Here is a 19,116-nt window from a genome sequence, read left to right as displayed (position 1 = left end):
TCAGTGTTCATTTTTTTCTGAGCAAACCTGAGGCAAACTTTTTACCAACATTAGTTGTATTTACTTATTATATTTATTATATTAATAGATGGGGTCCACAGAAATTTCCCATCTGAAGGAACAATCAGAACCAAAGCACCAAATTTCACAGCACCAGAGAGTTCTAGAGCATTCAAGGGTCTCAACAGAACTGGTAGGGCCAATAAGGGACACCTAAAATGTCATTGACCTGGCCTGGATAGCCCAGGCTAGCCTGATCTTAGCACAGAAGCTAAGCAGGGTTGACCCTGGTCAGTATGTGGATGGAAGACCAGGGTCGCTACACAGAGGCAAACCACTTCTGAATGCCTCGTGCTTTGAATACCCTATGGGGTTGCCATAAGCTGGATGTGTCGGGGGGGTGGGGGCTTGCATTCGTTAGATCTGAGCTGTGGACCACCAGTTTTCTACCGTGGGACAATATACTGATGGATCACAAATCAGACCTACCTAATTGTCTTTTTCATGGTGACAGGGGAGCCACAATTACCTCTGTCCTTCATACTGTTGAATCACATATGTGATTGAGACTAATCTGCCATTCAGTTTGTGACAGGCCTCCCTTTAGAAAAAGAGATTGGATTTATACCCCACCCTTCACTACCCGAAGGAGTCTCAGAGTGGCTTACAATTTCCTTTCCTTTCCCCTCCCCACAACAGACACCCTGTGAGGTAGGAGGAGCAGAGAGAGCTCTCTTGAAGACTGCCCTTGAGAGAACAGCTCTGATAGAACTTGTGACTGACCCAAGCTGCTGCACCTGAGGGACCGCCTTTCCCCATTTATACCCCAGAGAGCACTATGGTCGGGGTCCCAAAACCAACTGACCCTCCCGGGCCCCAAGGATGCCAAGCTTGCTACTACCAGGGCCAGGGCCTTCTCAGTGGTGGCTCCATACTGGTGGAATGAGTTCCCGGAGGAGATCAGGGCCCTGTGGGACCTTTTACAGTTTCGTAGAGCCTGCAAGACGGAGCTCTTCCACCAGGCCTTCAACTAAGGAGCCACCTTATTTACCACCACCACCAATCGTAGTATAGATCCTGGCTCTTAATGTTAACATCTGGCGCGACCTAGGAAGATTACTGAGCTGAAATACTGTGCGCTATATGTATGTATGTATGCACTTTAGTACACCATCTTAACTCATTAATGACATGTCTGGCACTTTATAATTTTATGATTTTATGATTTTACTTGTAAATGAACTATTTAAGTGATTGTATGTAGATTTAATGGTCATTATGGACCGACCAATGTAAGCCACCCTGAGCCTGTTCGCAGGGAGGGTGGGGTATAAATTTAATAAATAAATAAATGTGGAGGAGCGGGGAATCACTCTCCCAGATTAGAGTCCGTGCTCCTAATCACTACACCAAACTTGCTCTTAGAGATGCACATAAACATATAAATAATTCCAACCTTTTTTTGAGAGAGAGACTACTACATCCTTAAGAATACAAGTTTAGAATTGTGCAGAAAAATAATGGGCTGAGCTGGAATTGCTTAGTGAGATGCAAACAGGATCACTTTGACATATGAGAAGGGCTTGACTGAGTGCAATATATTAAAACAAGGGCTCAGTCAGGCAGAAGAGGGGGAGGGAGTCTATTCTTCAAACAATGCCAAATATAATGAAATATCACTTGTCACCCTGCATTATGGGGAAAAGCCCTATTCTCACTTAATGCAGCCCTCAGCAAATATAATGCATGCCCCATTGGTTCTGCTGTGCCTTAGGCTTGTGCTCTTTCATGATGACTCATATGTGGAGGAGGGTGGGATACTTGGAGTCATTTTTTCCCCTTTCAGAAAATCCGTAAAAAGCAAGACAAGGAAACTGTGATTTATGATCAAACCATTGTCTTTGCTTTTGCAAAGGGCACCCAAGGATAGTAACAAGCCTAATCAAAAGACGCAAATCCACAGAGCACCTTTATGGTAGGCTTGCCATTGTGTACTCACTGCACTGTGAGGGACTCCCATGCATTGTCATTACCATGCAGGCACATGCCACACTAGAATCAGTGGCCGGAATGGAGAGAGAAATTGGGCATGCCACCTATGCCAATGTAGAACATTCATCTCAGAAGGTGTCTGTTGTGGGGAGAGAAAGGGAAGGTGATTGTAAGCTGCTCAAAGACTCCTTTGGGTAAGTGAAGGGCAGGGTATAAAACCCAACTCGTCCTTCTCCTCTTCTGATGCACAGTGTTGGCAAATGAGCCACAAATAAAACATGTCATCCATTTTACAAAATCTCCACTTTGAAGTTGTTGAACAAAGGATTTGCATGACCATTTCCAGACCTTGTGGCAGGACACTGTAGTGTACCACCAGCTGTATGGACAGTAGTCCTTGAAAAGACATGTGTCTGCATTAGAGATTCCCTGTGCAGAGCTGTATGAATAGCACAATGTGGGCTGCTACTGACATCTGATCCAGTATGTTCACAACCCATAAACTGAAACCCCAAGTGCATCTAGCTGCCTTGAGTGAAGATGCATGGCCAGTCCCTAACAAAACAAAACAAAAAAACCCCATACAACCTTTTTGGTTTAACAGAAGAATTAAGGCGTTTTAACACTCAGTCTACTCGAAAAGCACTGAAATTTAAAGGCACATCTAACATACAAGCAGCAAATATTCTCAGTGTATATTACGCTCGCTCACTTAGGACCAGTCTGTTGCAATGGTTAGTGTCAGACTAGGAACTGGGAGGCACAGGTTTGAATTCCCACTCTACCATGGAAGTTTGCAGGGTGATCTTGGGCCAGTCATACATTCTCTGTCTAACCTACCTCAGAGAGTTGTTGTGAGGATAAATTGATGTGAGCCCCTTTGGGTCTCCACTGGGGATGAAGGCATGATAGAAATGAAGTAAGTAAGTAAATAAATAAGCAAGAAAGCAAAGAAACTTTGCATTGGCCATTCAACTCTGGATGTATCTGGATAGAAATTCTACAGATGCAAACATTTTTTTGCTACATATACATTTAATAAATTTTTGCCTGATGAATCGCAATGGCAGCTGGGGAACTGTTTGAAGAACCCTGGTTGCACACCTGATTTCCCTCACAAGCAGCTCCACTGCCTTGCATCCAGGGCAGGAAGTGGCCATTTTTATTTCATGCAGGCTTTCTGGACACGAGGCTTACCTAATCGACTGAGAGATGGCAACGTAACTTACAAAATTATGCAAAATTACAATGGAAACTTTGATGCTTCATAACTTTATTAATAAAACAGTGGATTTTCTCCAAACCAGCAAAGGTGTTACCCTTTGAGTATTTCTAAATTTTTGACACAACTCTGAATCTGGAAATAGAAAATGTTAATAGAAACTGATTTTGTTCAAGCAGAAATATGTGATACTGCAAGAAAGACAAATATTACCTGTTTTAAGGGTCTGCCCCCCTGAAATTTGAGCAGATTACCCATCTGCTGAGTAGATTCTCTGTGCCAGATTGTACAACTCACTTCATTTTATGATGAATACAATTTTCAGGCATTACAACGGCATGGTTTAATTTATAAACAGTGTTAGCTCAGCACCCTTAGACATATTTCATCCTTTACATGTCATTGCACTAAGAAGCACCACTGTTTCCCACAAGCACAGTAAAAACAAACAAACAAACAAATTAAAGCACTTTCCTTAGATCAAATATCCCATTTTATGCAGAGACACGGCCAGTCCTAGGCTCTCTATACCATGCAGTAATAATCCAAGTAGGATTGCCAGCTTCTTGGAGAGATAAATGTCCTCTCTCTTTAATAGAGGCTTAATGTGTGGAAATGCACAACTGAAGCTTTTCAGGGCATAACATCACCTGATAAATAACATCCCATTAAACCCCTATTAAAGGGGTAGGACATTTTTTCTATCTCCAGGCATTTGTCAACTTTATATATATTAGTCATGTGTAGATAAAGTAGGCAAGCCAATTAGAATCACAGGATCACAGAATCATAGAGTTGAAAGGGGTCTTCAGGGTCATCTAGTCTAACCCCCTACACAATGCAGGAAAATCACAAATACCTCCCCCTCCACAGTGACCTCTGTTCTACACCCAGAAGATGACAAAAAATCTCCAGGATCCCTGGCCAAACCGGCCAGGAGAAAAATTGCTTCCTGACCCCAAAGTGGCAATCAGCATTTCCCTGGGTGTATAAGAAAGGGCCACAAGAACTAAGCACTGAGGCAACCCTTCCTGCCCTCCCTCTCATGATCTGCCTAAGTTCACAGAATCCACCCATCTCTTGGAACACCTGGCCCTTCCTAGGTAGCAATCCCTGCATCAACCCCTATCTGCTTTTACTCCCCTTGAGTCCCACTTGCTATCCCCAACCCTTGCCTCTACTTTGATCTCTTGATCTGCAGTCAAGTGACCCCCACAGAGTCTGGCTAGTTCTGGTAGTGTGGATCCTTTTTGTTTTCCATTTCTTCCCCTCCATTCTTCATTGGAACAACCAAGCTGCAAGACAGATAAGTATCACCCACCATCACCCCTACCTGCTAATGCAAAAGTGCTTATTTCTTACTGTAAATCTTAGAAACTTGATTGAATGTGTGAGTGCATCAGTATTGTTTGTATGAAATAAAACTCTTCTGATTTACTTTCAACCTGTTGATTCTGGTCTGACATTTTGGGGCAACAGAAAACAACTCCATACCATCCTCTATATGACAACCCTTCAGGTACCTGAAGATAGTTATCATATCACTTCTCAGTCATCTCCTTTCCAAGCTTAAACGTACCCAGCTCCTTCAACCTTTCCTCAGAGGACTTGGTCTCCAGACCCCTTCACCATCTTCATTGCCCTTCTCTGGACACGTTCCAGCTTGTCTATATCCTTAAATTGTGGTGCCCAAAACGAAACACAATATTCTAGGTGAGGTCTAACAAGAGCAGAGTAAAGTGGCACCATCACATCTCATGGTTTGGGCACTATACTTCTGTTGATACAGCCCAAAATTGCATTTGCCTTTTTAGCAACCATATCACACTGCTGACCCATGTTCAGTGTATGGCCTACTAAGACCCCTAAGTCCTTTAAATTAAAAACTTGTTTGCAGATAGCCCTTCCACTGTGCCTTTTGGGGCTCAGTTTTAAATCAGTGGGAATAGAATTAAGGGCATGCATCTAAAGCACGGGTCCCCAACAGGGTGTTTGTGGGTGCCATGGCACCCACCAACACAGGCTTCCCAAGTACTTACCGTGATTCGGCGGGGGACGCAAACGTCCTCGCAGGATCATTCCTGCGGGGACAACAGACACGCCGCACCATGCTGTCGCCAGGAAATGACGTCAGGCGACGCTCTGGCAATGGGTCTGGAAACTCGATGGTACCATCGAGTTTTCAGTCCCATTGCCAGAGCATCACCCAGCGTCACTTCCTGGCGATGGCATGGTGCGTTACAGGGAGGAATGGTCCGGCCAGGGAGCATGTTTCCCCCGCCGGATCATGGTAAGTACTTGGGAACCCTACACCAACACCTTCCTTGGCACCCACCAAGTTTGTGGGGTCAGGTGAGGCTTTTGCCGAGTAGGGCTTTTGATTTGCCACTGAAATCTGGTTGGCTATACGGATTAAAAAGTTGTTTCAGTGGCAGCTGCCACCGTGGTGTTTGTTTTATTGTCTCCTACCCTTCTTCCCCACTGTATTTTAGTTATTCCTCTTCTCCCCTGCATTTGGACTTTGTGTCTGGCTCCATCTCCTGTGGCAGTCAATTTGTGGTTATCTCCGCCTCCTGCAGCAGCCATTTTGTGGTTGGGCCCATCACCTTCGGTTAGAATTCCAAAGATGCCCACAGGCTCAAAAAAATTGGGGACTGCTGATCTAAAGGCTATTTTAATTCTGATCTGTAACTTAATAGGAACTGAAAAGAAAGGGTTTTTCTTTGCATGCAAGTCCCAGCACAGCCTTTTTGGGTGGTCAATGAGGACCTCCTTCTCCTTTTTTCACCAGCAGAAAAACTGGCCAGATCTAATCCGAGTGGTAGTTTTCATCAGGGTAAATTGTGAGTTATTTTACACTTTCTTCAGTGTCTCAAAAAGGCACTGGTGGTCGGTAAAATGTAAAAGTATTTATTTTTAATAGATTAAACAAACACAAATTCCTTATTTGTTTGATACCTCCAATTGTCACATATTTAATAAGAATCCCCCCCCCCATCAAGTTTACTGGTATGTGTATGGCACTGTCTTTTGTCTTTAAGACCCTCATACAAACTTCAGGGCATTACTCACATCAAACAGCACTTGAAGCTGTTGCTACCAGTCCTAGCTATACCCACAGCAACGCAGAATACTAAAAGGCTCATTTCAAACCATTCTATACTCAGCTAAGATCAATTCACAAACTCTGAAGACATAATTCATATAGTGACAGCTTTAATCTAGTTTAAGGGGGATAAGACATATTCTTATACACCAGCTAAATGGGGCTTGACAGACTGATAGCAAAAATCCTCCAGCAAAAGCAAAAGAATGTGGACTCCTCTATGGCCACATTGTTACCCTGATCTTAACAATGGAGAAAATTTATGTTTTAGAAATCCTTGTATGTCTTGATAAGGAGCTTGTGGTACTTTATCAGTTTGGACTACAAACGAAGCAGGAGAATCACCTTCTCACTTAGTATGCCTGGAAATGTAGCAAAACAAAAAAAATCCAAATTCCATTTCTATACCCAGAATATATTACATGATTTTGGTTATCCTATATATATATAATTCCCTTACATAAAGGCCATTTCTAGCTCTCCTACTGGCTGTGCAGTGCACTCCATCAGCAATTGGCCCACCAACCGCTATTCAAGAGTACTCACGTGCCATTGACTGGATGCTGGGTTCGCTCCTCTCCCCTGCCCACAGCTAGCCTGGACTCCTGACGAAGACACTTCTCCTGCTTGGCTCCTGTGAGACTAACTTTTCCCTCAGTGGCTGTTGCTAGGCAACTAAGCTTGGTTCTGTTAGTAAAAAGGAAAAGTAAGGAAGCTCTTTCCAGGGCTTTGTGGGGAACTCATTGGGGCCAGTCCTGACTAGGGTTGCCAGCTCCAGGTTGGGAAATTCCTGGATATTCTGTGGTGGAGTCTAAGGAAGCCAGAGTTTGGGGAGAGGAAAAGCCTCAGCTGAATAGATTGACACAGAGCCCACCCTCCAAAGCAGTTATTTTCTCTTGGGGGGGGGAAGATCAGTTGTGATACCCGGAAATCTTCAGAATCCACCTGGAGATTGGCTACCCTAGGTGTAGCAGTTAACACTTCAGAACAGGGTCTGCCAGACCCAGGTTCTTGCTGTGGAAGCTGAGTGGGTGATTTTGGACCAGTCACAGACTTTCAGCCTAACCTACCTCACAGGGTTGTTGTACATATCAAAAGGGGGAGAGGAGAATGGTGAATGGTATTCAATGTGGCACACATCACAAAATGTAAGTTTAGACAGAGACTGTAGGGATGTCACTGTTACAATGCAGGGAGATACTCAGTTCTTAGATTTGGATTGTGAACCCCTTCTTATTTCATATGAAGAAAAAAAACAAATGGCTCAAGACTTATCTGCGAAAGTCCAATCTTTTTAGAGCACAGGATTTGTATGGCTACCTTTGAGGGATGTATCTAATGCACAACTCAGAAGTCACATGATGACAGAAAGAAGGTGAGGAGACATCAAGAAACAGCAAAGCTCCTAATCTGAGGGAACATTTTGATCTTGATACACAACAGCTGGCTGTCAATGCTCTATTCAGACTCATTAAGCAACCATGTTTATCAAGAGCTCTCTCTTTTCAATTACATTCTGCTGAAACCATCCACAAATTCAGGGCACAGAAGTCAGATGGAAAAATGACCCAAAATTTAAAAAATGTGGTAAGTTATGGAGGTTCTTTTAAAAAAATTAATAAGGTGTTGTAAATCAGAATATACATCAAAGTACTTCCTCAGTTAGAAAGATCATTAACAAAGATGAGCCAATCCTTGTAGTCTGCATTCATTTGTTCATTCATTCAGTTTCTTTTATGAAAAACACAGTACTAATTAAACATATTTAGCTTTAGAATTTCAAACTTAACACAATACTTTTAGATCAAGATGGGTAGCAGTGTTTGTCTGTAGCAGTAGGAAACTGCAAAAGTTCAGTAGCACCTTAAAGACTAACAAAATTTGAGGCAGGTATGAGCTTTCATGAATCACTGCTCACTTCTTCAGATACAACTAGAATGTGAGTCCATCTGTCCTATATATTGGAAAGTTGAGTGATTTCAGATGCCTAATGACATTAGTCAGCAAATTACAACAGCAGATGAATGACAATAACAAGCATTATGGATTAGGTGTGATATGCAGCGGGACAAATTTATATTATACACCCTGAGAAGCTTGATGGGGCACTTTCTACCTCCTGCCAAAGATACATGAACCTGACAATCTTAGACGTCCCATTGTCTTGAGCATAGGCACCATCACTGTAGGAATATCAGGATATATGGACTCCATCCTGAGACCATACATTATTAATACCCCCAGCTATGTCCGTGATACCACAGACTTCCTGAGGAAACTGCAGTCCATGGACCATCTCCCAGAAAACAGCATTCTAGCCACTATGGATGTTGAGTCTCTGTATACCGACATCCCCCATCAGGATGGGCTACAAGCCATTAGAAACATCATCCCTGACAACACCACAGCAGATCTTGCCGCTGAACTCTGCATGTTTGTTCTGACCCCTAACTACTTCAGGTTTGGTGAGAACTTATACCTCCAAATCAATGGGACAGCCGTGGGCACCCACCTGGTTCCATGCTATGCAGGCCCGTAGCTAACAACGTTTTGCTCAGGGGGCCAATGTTTTTCTCAGGGGTTCAGTGGGGCCTGCCATTATATGTCTGTGTGGTATTGCCTCGTCCCCTGGCCTGCCGCCGCTCACCTGTGCAGTGCCTCCCCGTCCCACCCAGCCCGTCCCAGCAGAGGCCGACAGTTCACGCCTGCCCAAGCACATGGGACGTCATGGCCTTGACATCGACAACTAGTTTTGTGATTTCTTCTCCCCTCACCATTCACTCCTTGGCAGAGAAGGATTCCTCCCTTCCGCCCCCAGCTGGCATTGCCCTCAAAGCCTCACATGCACACACCCCCCCGAGCCAGTTCTGGGGCAGGCCCCCTCCCCGCCTCCTCCTCCTCCGAAGGGCTTGCCTTGCTGGAGAGGCCCCATTCACCACCATGGAGGATGCCACGTGGCGTTGTCCCTTTAAGACACGTAAGGGAGAGCGTGCAAGAGAGAGAACCCCTGTCGGCACATCACTAACAACCCCTCCACTAACAATCGCCACCTCGCCTCCTCCTCCATGGCTAAAGGACACGTGGGTGGGAGCGCTACACCGAGCCAGGGGAGGGGAGTTAATGAGGGAAGCGGGCAAACCCAGTGGTAGCCTGGAGCTCGCTGGCTACTAGGAAGACGAGGAGGAAAACTTCAAGCAGCAGCAGCGGTTGGATGCCGGCAGCAGCCGGTCTCCGCACACCTGACTTCTTCCGCAGAGTCTGTGTGCGCCCAAGGGCCAAATCCCGCTGCCCACTCGCTTGCTTGCCTGGGCTGACTTCACCTTGAGCCCGGCCGTCTAGAACCGGGGGGGGGGGGGGAGAAGAAGTGATCAATTGGGGGAGGATGCCCGCAAAAACCATGAGGGGGGGCCACATAGCTACGAGCCTGATGCTATGCCAACATTTTCATGGCAGATCTAGAACAACGTTTTCTGCCCATTGGCACCTCTTCTTTGCCTGAGAGTCATTAAGGCTGCTCTTTCATAATACTTTTAATAAGGGAAGTGGGTGACACATCAAGGTTTTCAGTGAATCAGGCCCTTGATGAGTACTGCAATCATTTAGATTTTAGAGCGAGTAGAAGTCAGCCTTATAAAAAAGTACTTTGAGTAAAGTAATTTCTGAACTGTCCTTTCCATTTTTTCTCCCTTAATGTACTTGTCCAAAATTAATCAATTAAATTTCAGTGTTTAAATGCATCAGCCTTTCAAGAATACTAATGGAAGTGTGGGATAATTGAAAATTTAATAAACAAAAGTTACAATTCATTGTTAGATAAAAAGGTTATCTTTAATATTTTTGTTTTTACTCCTTATGACAATAATGCAAGGAAGTGAAAATTGCATTTTTAAAAAAGTGTGCCCTTCAATTAAGGTTGCCACAGCCTGTCTATCTTTCTTTCTTTCATGGTCCTCCCCCTACACTTTTAACAGCAACCAGACACAAAATTAGCGGATGACATGCAAATTAATAATGATTTGCTTAATTGTTATATGTCACACAACAGCAGAGCCACTGTGAAGAAGGAAGAAAAACACAGCCAACTGTACCATTTATCTTCACTTTAATTTCAATCTCAGGCTCCACAATTAAAACCTGCCTCTATCAATTAAAATTCGTCCTACTGATCAATTAATGCCTTAGGCAACGAATCTGCTGATCAAGCCCAACACTCCTTTTCCACAGAGCCCTATAAAGTAAAGATTCCCTGCATTAAAGGCCTGCAACTCGGTTGTAACATCTTTCCCACCTCCAAATGTTCACATTCTTATGCTTTGTAAAACAAGACTGCCCTCTACTGACGGTGAGCTCAGAAGCCACTTGATTGTGTGACAGACAATGCAGAGACCTATTTGGGAAAATAAGGTAGCATTTGCACTTTTCTACACATTCAAAGTAGTCGTAGGGATTATCATTTTATAAATAAAGTACATCAAGACTGTGAAAGACAGCAGTGATTTATTTTAATCTGCATCTTACCTGTTCATAATATTGGATATTGTTTTCGGCCACTTCACTGAATGCCATCTTTACATCAAGACGCATGCTTTCTTTCCATCTATCCCAGTCAGCCTGCAGCGCATTATTGGCACACTCCACTTTGTCTTCAAGTTTCCCAATCTCTTCTGAGAGCTAAACAAAAATCAGACTTGTCTGAGAAATCAGGGATGGAGAAACCACTGCTGAGACCTCAGCTGTTGAGCTCTGCTAGCACCAAAACAATGGCATTTTCTAAAATGCAGGAAAGAAATTCTTTCCTGAATCAGTGGTCAGCCTCTCTTCCATGAAAGTCACTTGGAAGTCTTATGTCACTGAGAACTCAAGGAGATCTCTGAGAAGTCCTCCAATTGTGGAGAAGGTTCCCTGAAGGCTAGCTTGTCTGTTCCTACTCACCAGACTTGCCACAGGCTCCTTATTTATTACAGAAGAGAAGCACCATAAATGCAAAAAGCAGCTTTGCGTTAAATAAGTAGCCTTGCCAACTAGACTGGAGGAAAGTGTTCTGTCCCTTTAACAGAGGCTAAATGGGATGTTGTTTAACAGGGGATGTTATTCACCATGGCATGAAAATCTTTCCCTGTTCATCTCCACACATTAAGCCTCTGATAAAGGGACAGGACATTTTTCTCCGCGCCAGTTGACACCTTGATTACAAGGCTGGTGTATTCTAACAAAGTAATGGTAATTTCCAACACACATAACATTTTCTTATGGTCTGACATTTTGCTGGCCCTCCCATACAGTGTGCAGCTGCACACTAGTGGTGTGTTCTAGATTGCCCGCTGAGGTCATGCAAAGGTGAGGCTCTGCATTGTTCTTCTCGCAGGGCCCTGAGTCTTTAATGGCTACACGACAGCCTGAACTGTAGCAAGTGAGGATTATCTCAGTACAACAATGAAGCAATAGGAAAAGTGAAGCCATAGTTTGAGTGGAATTTACATCACACTAATGGATTTGATGAATGTGACTATGAGATATGACTAGAGTGTTTGCCAAATGGATTAACATTATATTGGTATTTCAATGCTACCCAGTTTGATAAAGGTATACACAAAACGAGATGTAATATGCATGGTTCGTTGGTGTTGATGCCGTTTGAATTGCTTCCAGTAAACTGAATACTGAAAAAAGAATTTACAAGTTGGTGAAGAACTTTTTTTTTGGCACTATACATCATGGTGGTTTGCTTCCTTTCAATATCCTATCGCAATGGTTGACACACATCTACCTCTGGGGAAGAATATGGGTTACATCTTGATACGGCAAGTGCATGCACAAAAAACAGACCAGCTCTGCATAGTTTGTCACCTGCAAAGCTGGCTTCTGGTTTGCAAACCAATGGGAGGTTTATTGAGTCTTTGATGGGGCCACCGTGCACAGTTTTTTGGGTTGTGCTTGGCTTGGTGGGTCACTTGTTGTTCTAAAGAACATAATGGTATGTGCCAACATAAGTACATGAACCAGTGTGGTGTATTACTAGGCAGAACATTGGACTAAGAGTTGGGAGATCCAGCGCTGTCCGAAGACATTTCCATGGTCATGTGGCCAGCATGACTAAACACCAAGGCGCACAGAACGCTGTTACCTTCCCACTGAAGTGGTACCTATTTATCTACTTGCAATTTCTTGCTTTCGAACTGCTAGGTTGACAGGAGCTGGAACTAGAGACGGGAGCTCACTCCGTCATGCGGCACACTCGGGTCTCGAACTGCTGAACTACCGACCTTCCACGGCCTGCAGTTCAGCATCTTAACCACTTGAGCCACCGCAGCTCCCATACTATACTATACAATGTCTCTAATCTGATATATTTCAGGTCCTGTGTTGACTGCAAACATACTCCCCCTCTTTCTCTTCTCACACTGCATCACAGTTGAACTCTATGCAGGCACCAACTGAGGTCCCATTCAAGGACCACATACTGTAGCCTTTTATTAGTACTAATGACATGTTTGCCAATCCGTCTCTCTGGCAAGAATACTCTTCACAATGAATTCAAGTTCCTGCCACTCACTGTCAGCATAATTTTTGCCTATCAGCTCTTAAAAGAAAGTTCAGCTGGCCAGTTCGCAAGGCGCTCATTAAAACTTATGAAATGGCTGCTCAAGGAGAAGAATGTAGAACAAAGCCAGGTTCTGTTCCGTACCACAACAATGAGAGCTGTGTTTTAACCTTCATATCCATTCTTCAAAATCTGTATCTCAAAAAAGGCATTCCTCCTTGTGGTAAGAGATTCATGTGTGGATCAGGAAATCCTTGACTTGAATCTTGCTTTTGTTACATACTCATTAGGTAGCCTTAGGTAAGCAACACGGTGGCGGTGGTGGTGGACACCAGATTAGGGCCAATTTCCACATTACAGAAGTCCTAGGGTTTGTTCAGCAATGGCATGAGGAATTTGAATCAGATGTTCATGGGGAGTTTTGTGCGTCCTGGAGTCACACATGTCCTTTTCTCCTCAGAATAAGACTGTATAGGCAGCTGCGGCAGCTGCCTTCCTCTCTGTGCTGTTTCTCTTCCACAGCATTCTGTGGATCTGCTATTAACACCATTTGTGAAATCACATGGCTGCGTGTTTCACAATGGAGCCAACAGCAGCTCCACAAGGTGCTTCAAGAGGAGAAAACAGCGTGGAGGGAAAAGCTGCATCTGCCAGGGCTGGTTTCAAGGGGTTTTTTTTGGTGGGGGGTCTCAGGCAAAGAGTGTCTGCTCTCCTACTGCTAGGCCTTCCAGTTGACTCCCCCCCTATCCCTGGCTGCCCATGAACCCCTCCACCAACACCCAAATATGCCTCTTCCCACTATCTTCCTTGCAAACCCTCCCAAGGCCTACATCCCTTTCCCTTAATGGCATCAAGCAGTGCATGAAACCCAGAGCATGGTTGCCACAGCTGCTGGGAATATTGTCACCATGTATCACCTGCACATCTTTCCCCAGTGGTGCTGGGCAGTTTGTGTAGATGGGAGCATAGGTGGTAGGATGCCTCACAGGTGAGCAGGAAGTGGAAGGGTGGGCAATGGGCAGCAGAGCAGGCCAATAGAAGTGGCTGTAGGCCTCGTTAGAAGCCCTAGAGTTCAACACCTTCCTCACTTTGAGGTAGGCTGTTGCTGGCCCAGACCTACTGCTCATGAAAAAAAGTTTTCATGAGTATAAGACATACAGAACTCCACTAACTTAAAGTCTTCATGATGTCATCCAACACACACAAGGACTTTGTAATGTGAAAACTGGCTCTCAGTGTCCTATTTTACAGGGCTGTTTTAGGGATTTCAAAATGATAATGTATGTTAAGAACATGGAATTCTCTAAAGTGTTATTTAATTATTAAATATGTATTATCATACTGAATCTAGAATGATATTTATTTTCTTCAAACTAGACAAAGGTCCTGACATTTTTGAACAATTGTGTGACAGGGCATTACATCTTTATTGGGACAAGAATTAAAAGCTTGGGAATCATTCAGTATCTCATCACTCAACAACTCCCTGCGGAATTATAGGAAACTGCTTCAGCTGGAAAGTATTATGATTGAGGTGACAAGACAGTTTGGTCTTTGAGTCTGTCTACCTGTCTAGTACATTTTTATTCCATCCTTCCTCTAAAGAGCTCGAAGCAGCCTCTTTGGTTCTCCCTTCCCTGTTTTATCCTCACAACAACCCTGTAAGACATCTTAGGCTGAGAGAGTATGACTGGCTTAAGGTCATCCAATGAACTTCATGGAAGAATGGGGATCAGAAATGCAAGTCTCCCAGATTGTAGACCAACATCCCCAGATCCTAGACCACTACCCTGCCTAGACTCTGATCACAGTTATATCACTACAGTCTATGTGTGTCCTCTGAAGAAGTCCACCTTGTGAGAATATATTGCATTTGTAATGTACTGGGTTAAAGCTGTCTTTTACAGTTACAAAGTCTCTGTCTATGAATATTTCTGAAATGAATAACTATAAAGAAGGGCTCTTTGAAAAAGCCTAAAGTGCAATCTTGTCAAGCAATTCACGGAAGTCATTTCCTGGCTCAGTTCATGGGCATCCATCTTGATCTTAAGGGCAGCATCATTTAGCTTTACACATCCAACTGAGTTCTGTGCAGTTAGAAAGATAGCTGTATTAAGACTCTGTGCGTCTTTTAATTAATCAATCACATATAATTTTCACTGATTACTTCTAAATCAAAATGGGACAGTTTTAAATTGGGGAGACTGGAACTAAGAAGAAAATTTAATATTTGTTGTAGTATTAGCCCAAAAGGAAAGTTTGCTGAACATTACAAAAAAAAAAAAAGTTGAGTTAGAACCTCAACAATTAAACATTGACCTTCATAGTTTTAAAATTAACAAGCTGCAAATTACTCACAAACTAAAAGCAGAACTTCTAAATGTGTGGTTTAAAAAGCTCACTTTTTACGCTGGCTTGCTAGTTTTATAAATCAAAACAGATTTTAACAATGTGGATGGCTATTACTAATTTTATTGTTTGTTCATGTATATTTTGATATTTCAATAAAATGTTTATCTATTTAAAAAAAACAATGCTCTTAGCCTTCAAACAGTCCTCCTTGCTCTTTGGAATTGACTTCTTTTAAAAACGTTTTGAATGCCTACATTGCCTGTGTGGTAATACAAATGAAATTTAAAAAAATGCTTCTCTTTTGTTGGGGGGAAAGTATGTACAAGAAAAACTTATGCCATCCACAGGACCACAAAAACAAACAAACAACCCCCCCACAGGAGATATATATTTCCTTTGGTAGAATTTTTTAAATAATGCTTTTAAGTTCATTTAATATTATCTATTCTTCCCCACCTGCATCTACACAAGTACATGAATGCTCCTGCACAATTTGTAAGCAACTTTTAAAAACAAAACTGACAAAAATATCCTTAATATAAATTGTAAGCAGAAGGCAATAATCAGAGACAGGGAAACCCACACTGAAACACAACAGATCACTAAGAGCCAGGTAACTTCATATCTCATACCTACCTATAAAGCCCTTAATGACATTGGAGCCACATACCCGCAGGACTGCTCTCCTGCTATGTTCTGCTTACTAGAGCAAAGGTACAAATCACAACTGCCTGTTCATGTACATTCTTTGTGGTGGCTCCCACAATATGGGACAGTCTGCCTGAAACTATTAGTAAGGCACCATGCTTTTACCATTTTGCAAAATGTGCAAAGTGCAACAGATCAGGAGGACATTCTTGTAAAGTAAGTAGAGCTGTGATGTAATGGATCAGCTCGTGAGGTGACCTCTATTAGGGATGGTGGTGGTAGAAATATGATGACCACATAGTATTTTCAATGCAAGAGATGGACAGAGGTGGTTTGCCATTGCCTGTCTCTGCACAACAATCCCTGACTTCCTTGGTGGTCTCCATCTAAGCACCAACCATGGCCAATGCATCTTAGCTTCCAAGATCTCACAGGCAAACCTGGACCATCCAGGTCAGGGACAGCAGGTTGTCCCCCCCCCTTCCAGTTTTTCAATCCCTGTCCCATTGCATTATGTTGTGTTACTAGGGATCTTTGCTTTAGACTCAAGTGATATCATATTTTACAATCAGCTTGCTGACTGATTGAACAATCCTATCCTAATCTGCCTTCAGTCCCAGTGAGAAAAAATGGACTATGAATGAAAATAAACAGATGTGTTTTCAACCTGACTCCATCACTGTTATGTTTGAAGCTCTTTTGGCCAGGACATATTACTACCATATGACACAGAAAAACAAAATATTTAAAAATATCACATTTTCTTCTAACAATGAGTGACAGTGTTTGTTTATTACCTTGTAAGTTTTCACACTTTCTTCAATACCCCCCATCCCATAGGGCATCCATATGTATGTGTCCATAATGTACAGTAAAAAAAAAGGGATTAATAAATGGATGTATCACTTACAAGCAGATGAATCATCAGCCAAAAGACCCTGAGCTGGTGCAGAGCCTTAAGGAAAGCATATCCCTGCAATCTAACCAGTGACTCATAAATGTATGAGGCTGTCACACAAGAAAATCTAATTTTGAACAGAAGCCTTTTGTAAGAGGGACGGGAAACAGTGAAACCATAACCAAACACCAGTTTTGTGCAAGGGTATCTTTAGTTTACAATTACAACAGCTCTTCCTTGCTGTGGAGCTGTGGAGCATAAATGCTTCAAAACATGAAATTAAAAGGTCACCCGTTTTACATCAGCAGCTACACTGATGCACTCAAATTCTAAACAAATTAAGATCTCCAGGCTTGCAGAAACAGCAGTAGACCAATTTACATAACCATTAAAAAGATCCTTTTGAAGTCTTCTCTTTTAATTTGTGTTCAATCATAGTTCTTAAAATACAACTGAAGTTGAAATTCAAGTTTGGATTGGAATGTTTTGATTTCTTCTGTTATGAGCAAATAAAATGGCAACGTGGTCATTAGCGTGTTAAATATTAGCGTGCCTGGCAGAGAATAATGGGGTCTGTCAGGAGCCCAACCTAAAGGGGGTATTTAGGTAGGTCATCACTGGCCGGGACTTGGTAAAAGAAAGGTCCTGGGTCACCAGCTGGACCAACAAAGAAACATCTTAAAAAGCAGAAAGCACAAATGTGTCATGTGATATCAGCCTGCCTTCTATACCTTTCAGCTTGTCCAGTCTGACGATGTATTCAGGATTTTTGGAAGTTTGAGACCTACTGCCTGTATATATGACTCCTGGCCCCACTGCTGGACCTCCTGATGGCACCTGGTATTTTTGGCCACTGTGTGACAGAGTGTTGGACTAGATGGGCCATTGGCCTGATCCAACATTGGCTTCTTGTATGTTCTTATGTTCCCTTCCTGGATGTTTAAATCTGGCCCTGGGGTTGGGGCTGGCAGAATGGGTCTGGTAGACAGTAAATGCTCCCTTGAGAGAAGAAGCAGTGGTGCATCCACTCCTAAAGAAACCTACTCTGGACCCAGGAAAATCAAATAAATACCATCCAAGTCATGCAGATGGGAGGAGGCAGGGATTCACATTTTTAGTGTGTCCTTGTTTTGATAATAGCTGCAATACTTATGGCAGCCACAGGTGAAAAAGTCAAGTCTGGGGTGGGTAACTGATTTATTTGTTTAGTTCCAGCACTACAACAGGCTACTTACATATGTAGCAGTCCAAACTGGTGCCAAATGAAGGGGCAGGGTAAAAAATCACCTATGGTGCAGAATGTGCCAAAAATTCCCACGAGACACAGGAGGGGCTTGTTTTTTCCCCTCTCCCTGCACTGAGCATATCACTTGTACTGTACAAAAAGGATGGGGATATGGGAGGTGCCTGTACACTCATCTCAAGGACTGGAGAGAGGGCTCTGTTTTGCTGCACAGGCCTTCTTTGCTAACTGCTGCTGGAATTGTGGTGGGCAGGACTGTACCTATGGACACAAATCCTACCATTCTGCTTAGCAAAGCTTTCAGCCTTCTGTGATGAATGTGAAACAGCCCATGAATGTGAAACAGCCTATCCATGGTCCCGGTCACACGGGCAGGAAAATGCGGGGGGGGGGGAAACGTGGCTGTTAGCCGGCCCCCGGGGCTAAAAACCATGCGGTTGCTTGATCAGACCTACCGATCGAGGTCCCATGGAGGTCCCGTGGTAGGGGGGAGGTGCCAATCACTCCACTGTCCTGCAGCGCGGCAAAGAAGTGGGGCACGGGGCAAACGGGTTGGTTGTTTTTTAATTTAAACTCAAATGTGCGCATGCTCCCTTGGGTGCATGTGCGCATCCATGGAGACTTTGAAAAAAAAATTTCCGAGGGGACATGGGCGGGCGCCGGAACTACCTCCGGAAACGCGATCAGACACCCGCCCTTGTCCCGCGGTTTCAGGAAACTAGTACCTCCAAGGTACTAGGTTTTTACTGCGCGTCTTCGGCGGGAAGCCTCGGGTGCACCACAGGAGCCCGGCGCTTCCCAGATGTGCCGGTGAGATCATGCCTGGAAACTCCGCCTATCTTCCGTCCCTCTAGCGTGCCTAATGCTCCATGTGAGCCTGAGCAGACTGGAATGCTGCTCTAATATCCAATGACCTTTAACTGACTGGGGACTTAATTGGGGGGTGGGGGAGTGCAGCAGCAGACAGTTCCAGGTCTGCCTTAGGAAGAGAGCAGACATTTGAGTTTAGATGTACCTCAGAAGGAGTGCAAAGGGAAGGTCAGGTCAGGAGGAAGACAGCGTTTTAGGCCTGTCTCTGGTCATGAGCAGATCTATAAAAGTCTAACTCTGCCTC

General features: G+C 43.6%; 1 protein-coding gene across 1 annotated transcript in view; it reads right to left on the bottom strand.

Annotated features, from left to right (window-relative positions):
• SNX7 (sorting nexin 7) overlaps positions 1 to 19,116 on the bottom strand; it is a 58,842-nt gene that overhangs the window by 11,727 nt on the left and 27,999 nt on the right. The window contains exon 8 of the mRNA XM_015405475.1: positions 10,839 to 10,991. Coding sequence (XP_015260961.1) covers positions 10,839 to 10,991 — 153 coding nt within the window. The remainder of the gene's footprint in view (positions 1 to 10,838; positions 10,992 to 19,116) is intronic.

The sequence above is a fragment of the Gekko japonicus genome, unplaced genomic scaffold, assembly GCF_001447785.1.
Source record: "Gekko japonicus isolate JY-2015 unplaced genomic scaffold, Gekko_japonicus_V1.1 scaffold1998, whole genome shotgun sequence".
Classification (NCBI taxonomy): Eukaryota; Metazoa; Chordata; class Lepidosauria; order Squamata; family Gekkonidae; genus Gekko; species Gekko japonicus.
Note: the sequence above shows the minus strand (reverse complement) of the source record. Positions and strands in the feature narration are given on the sequence as shown.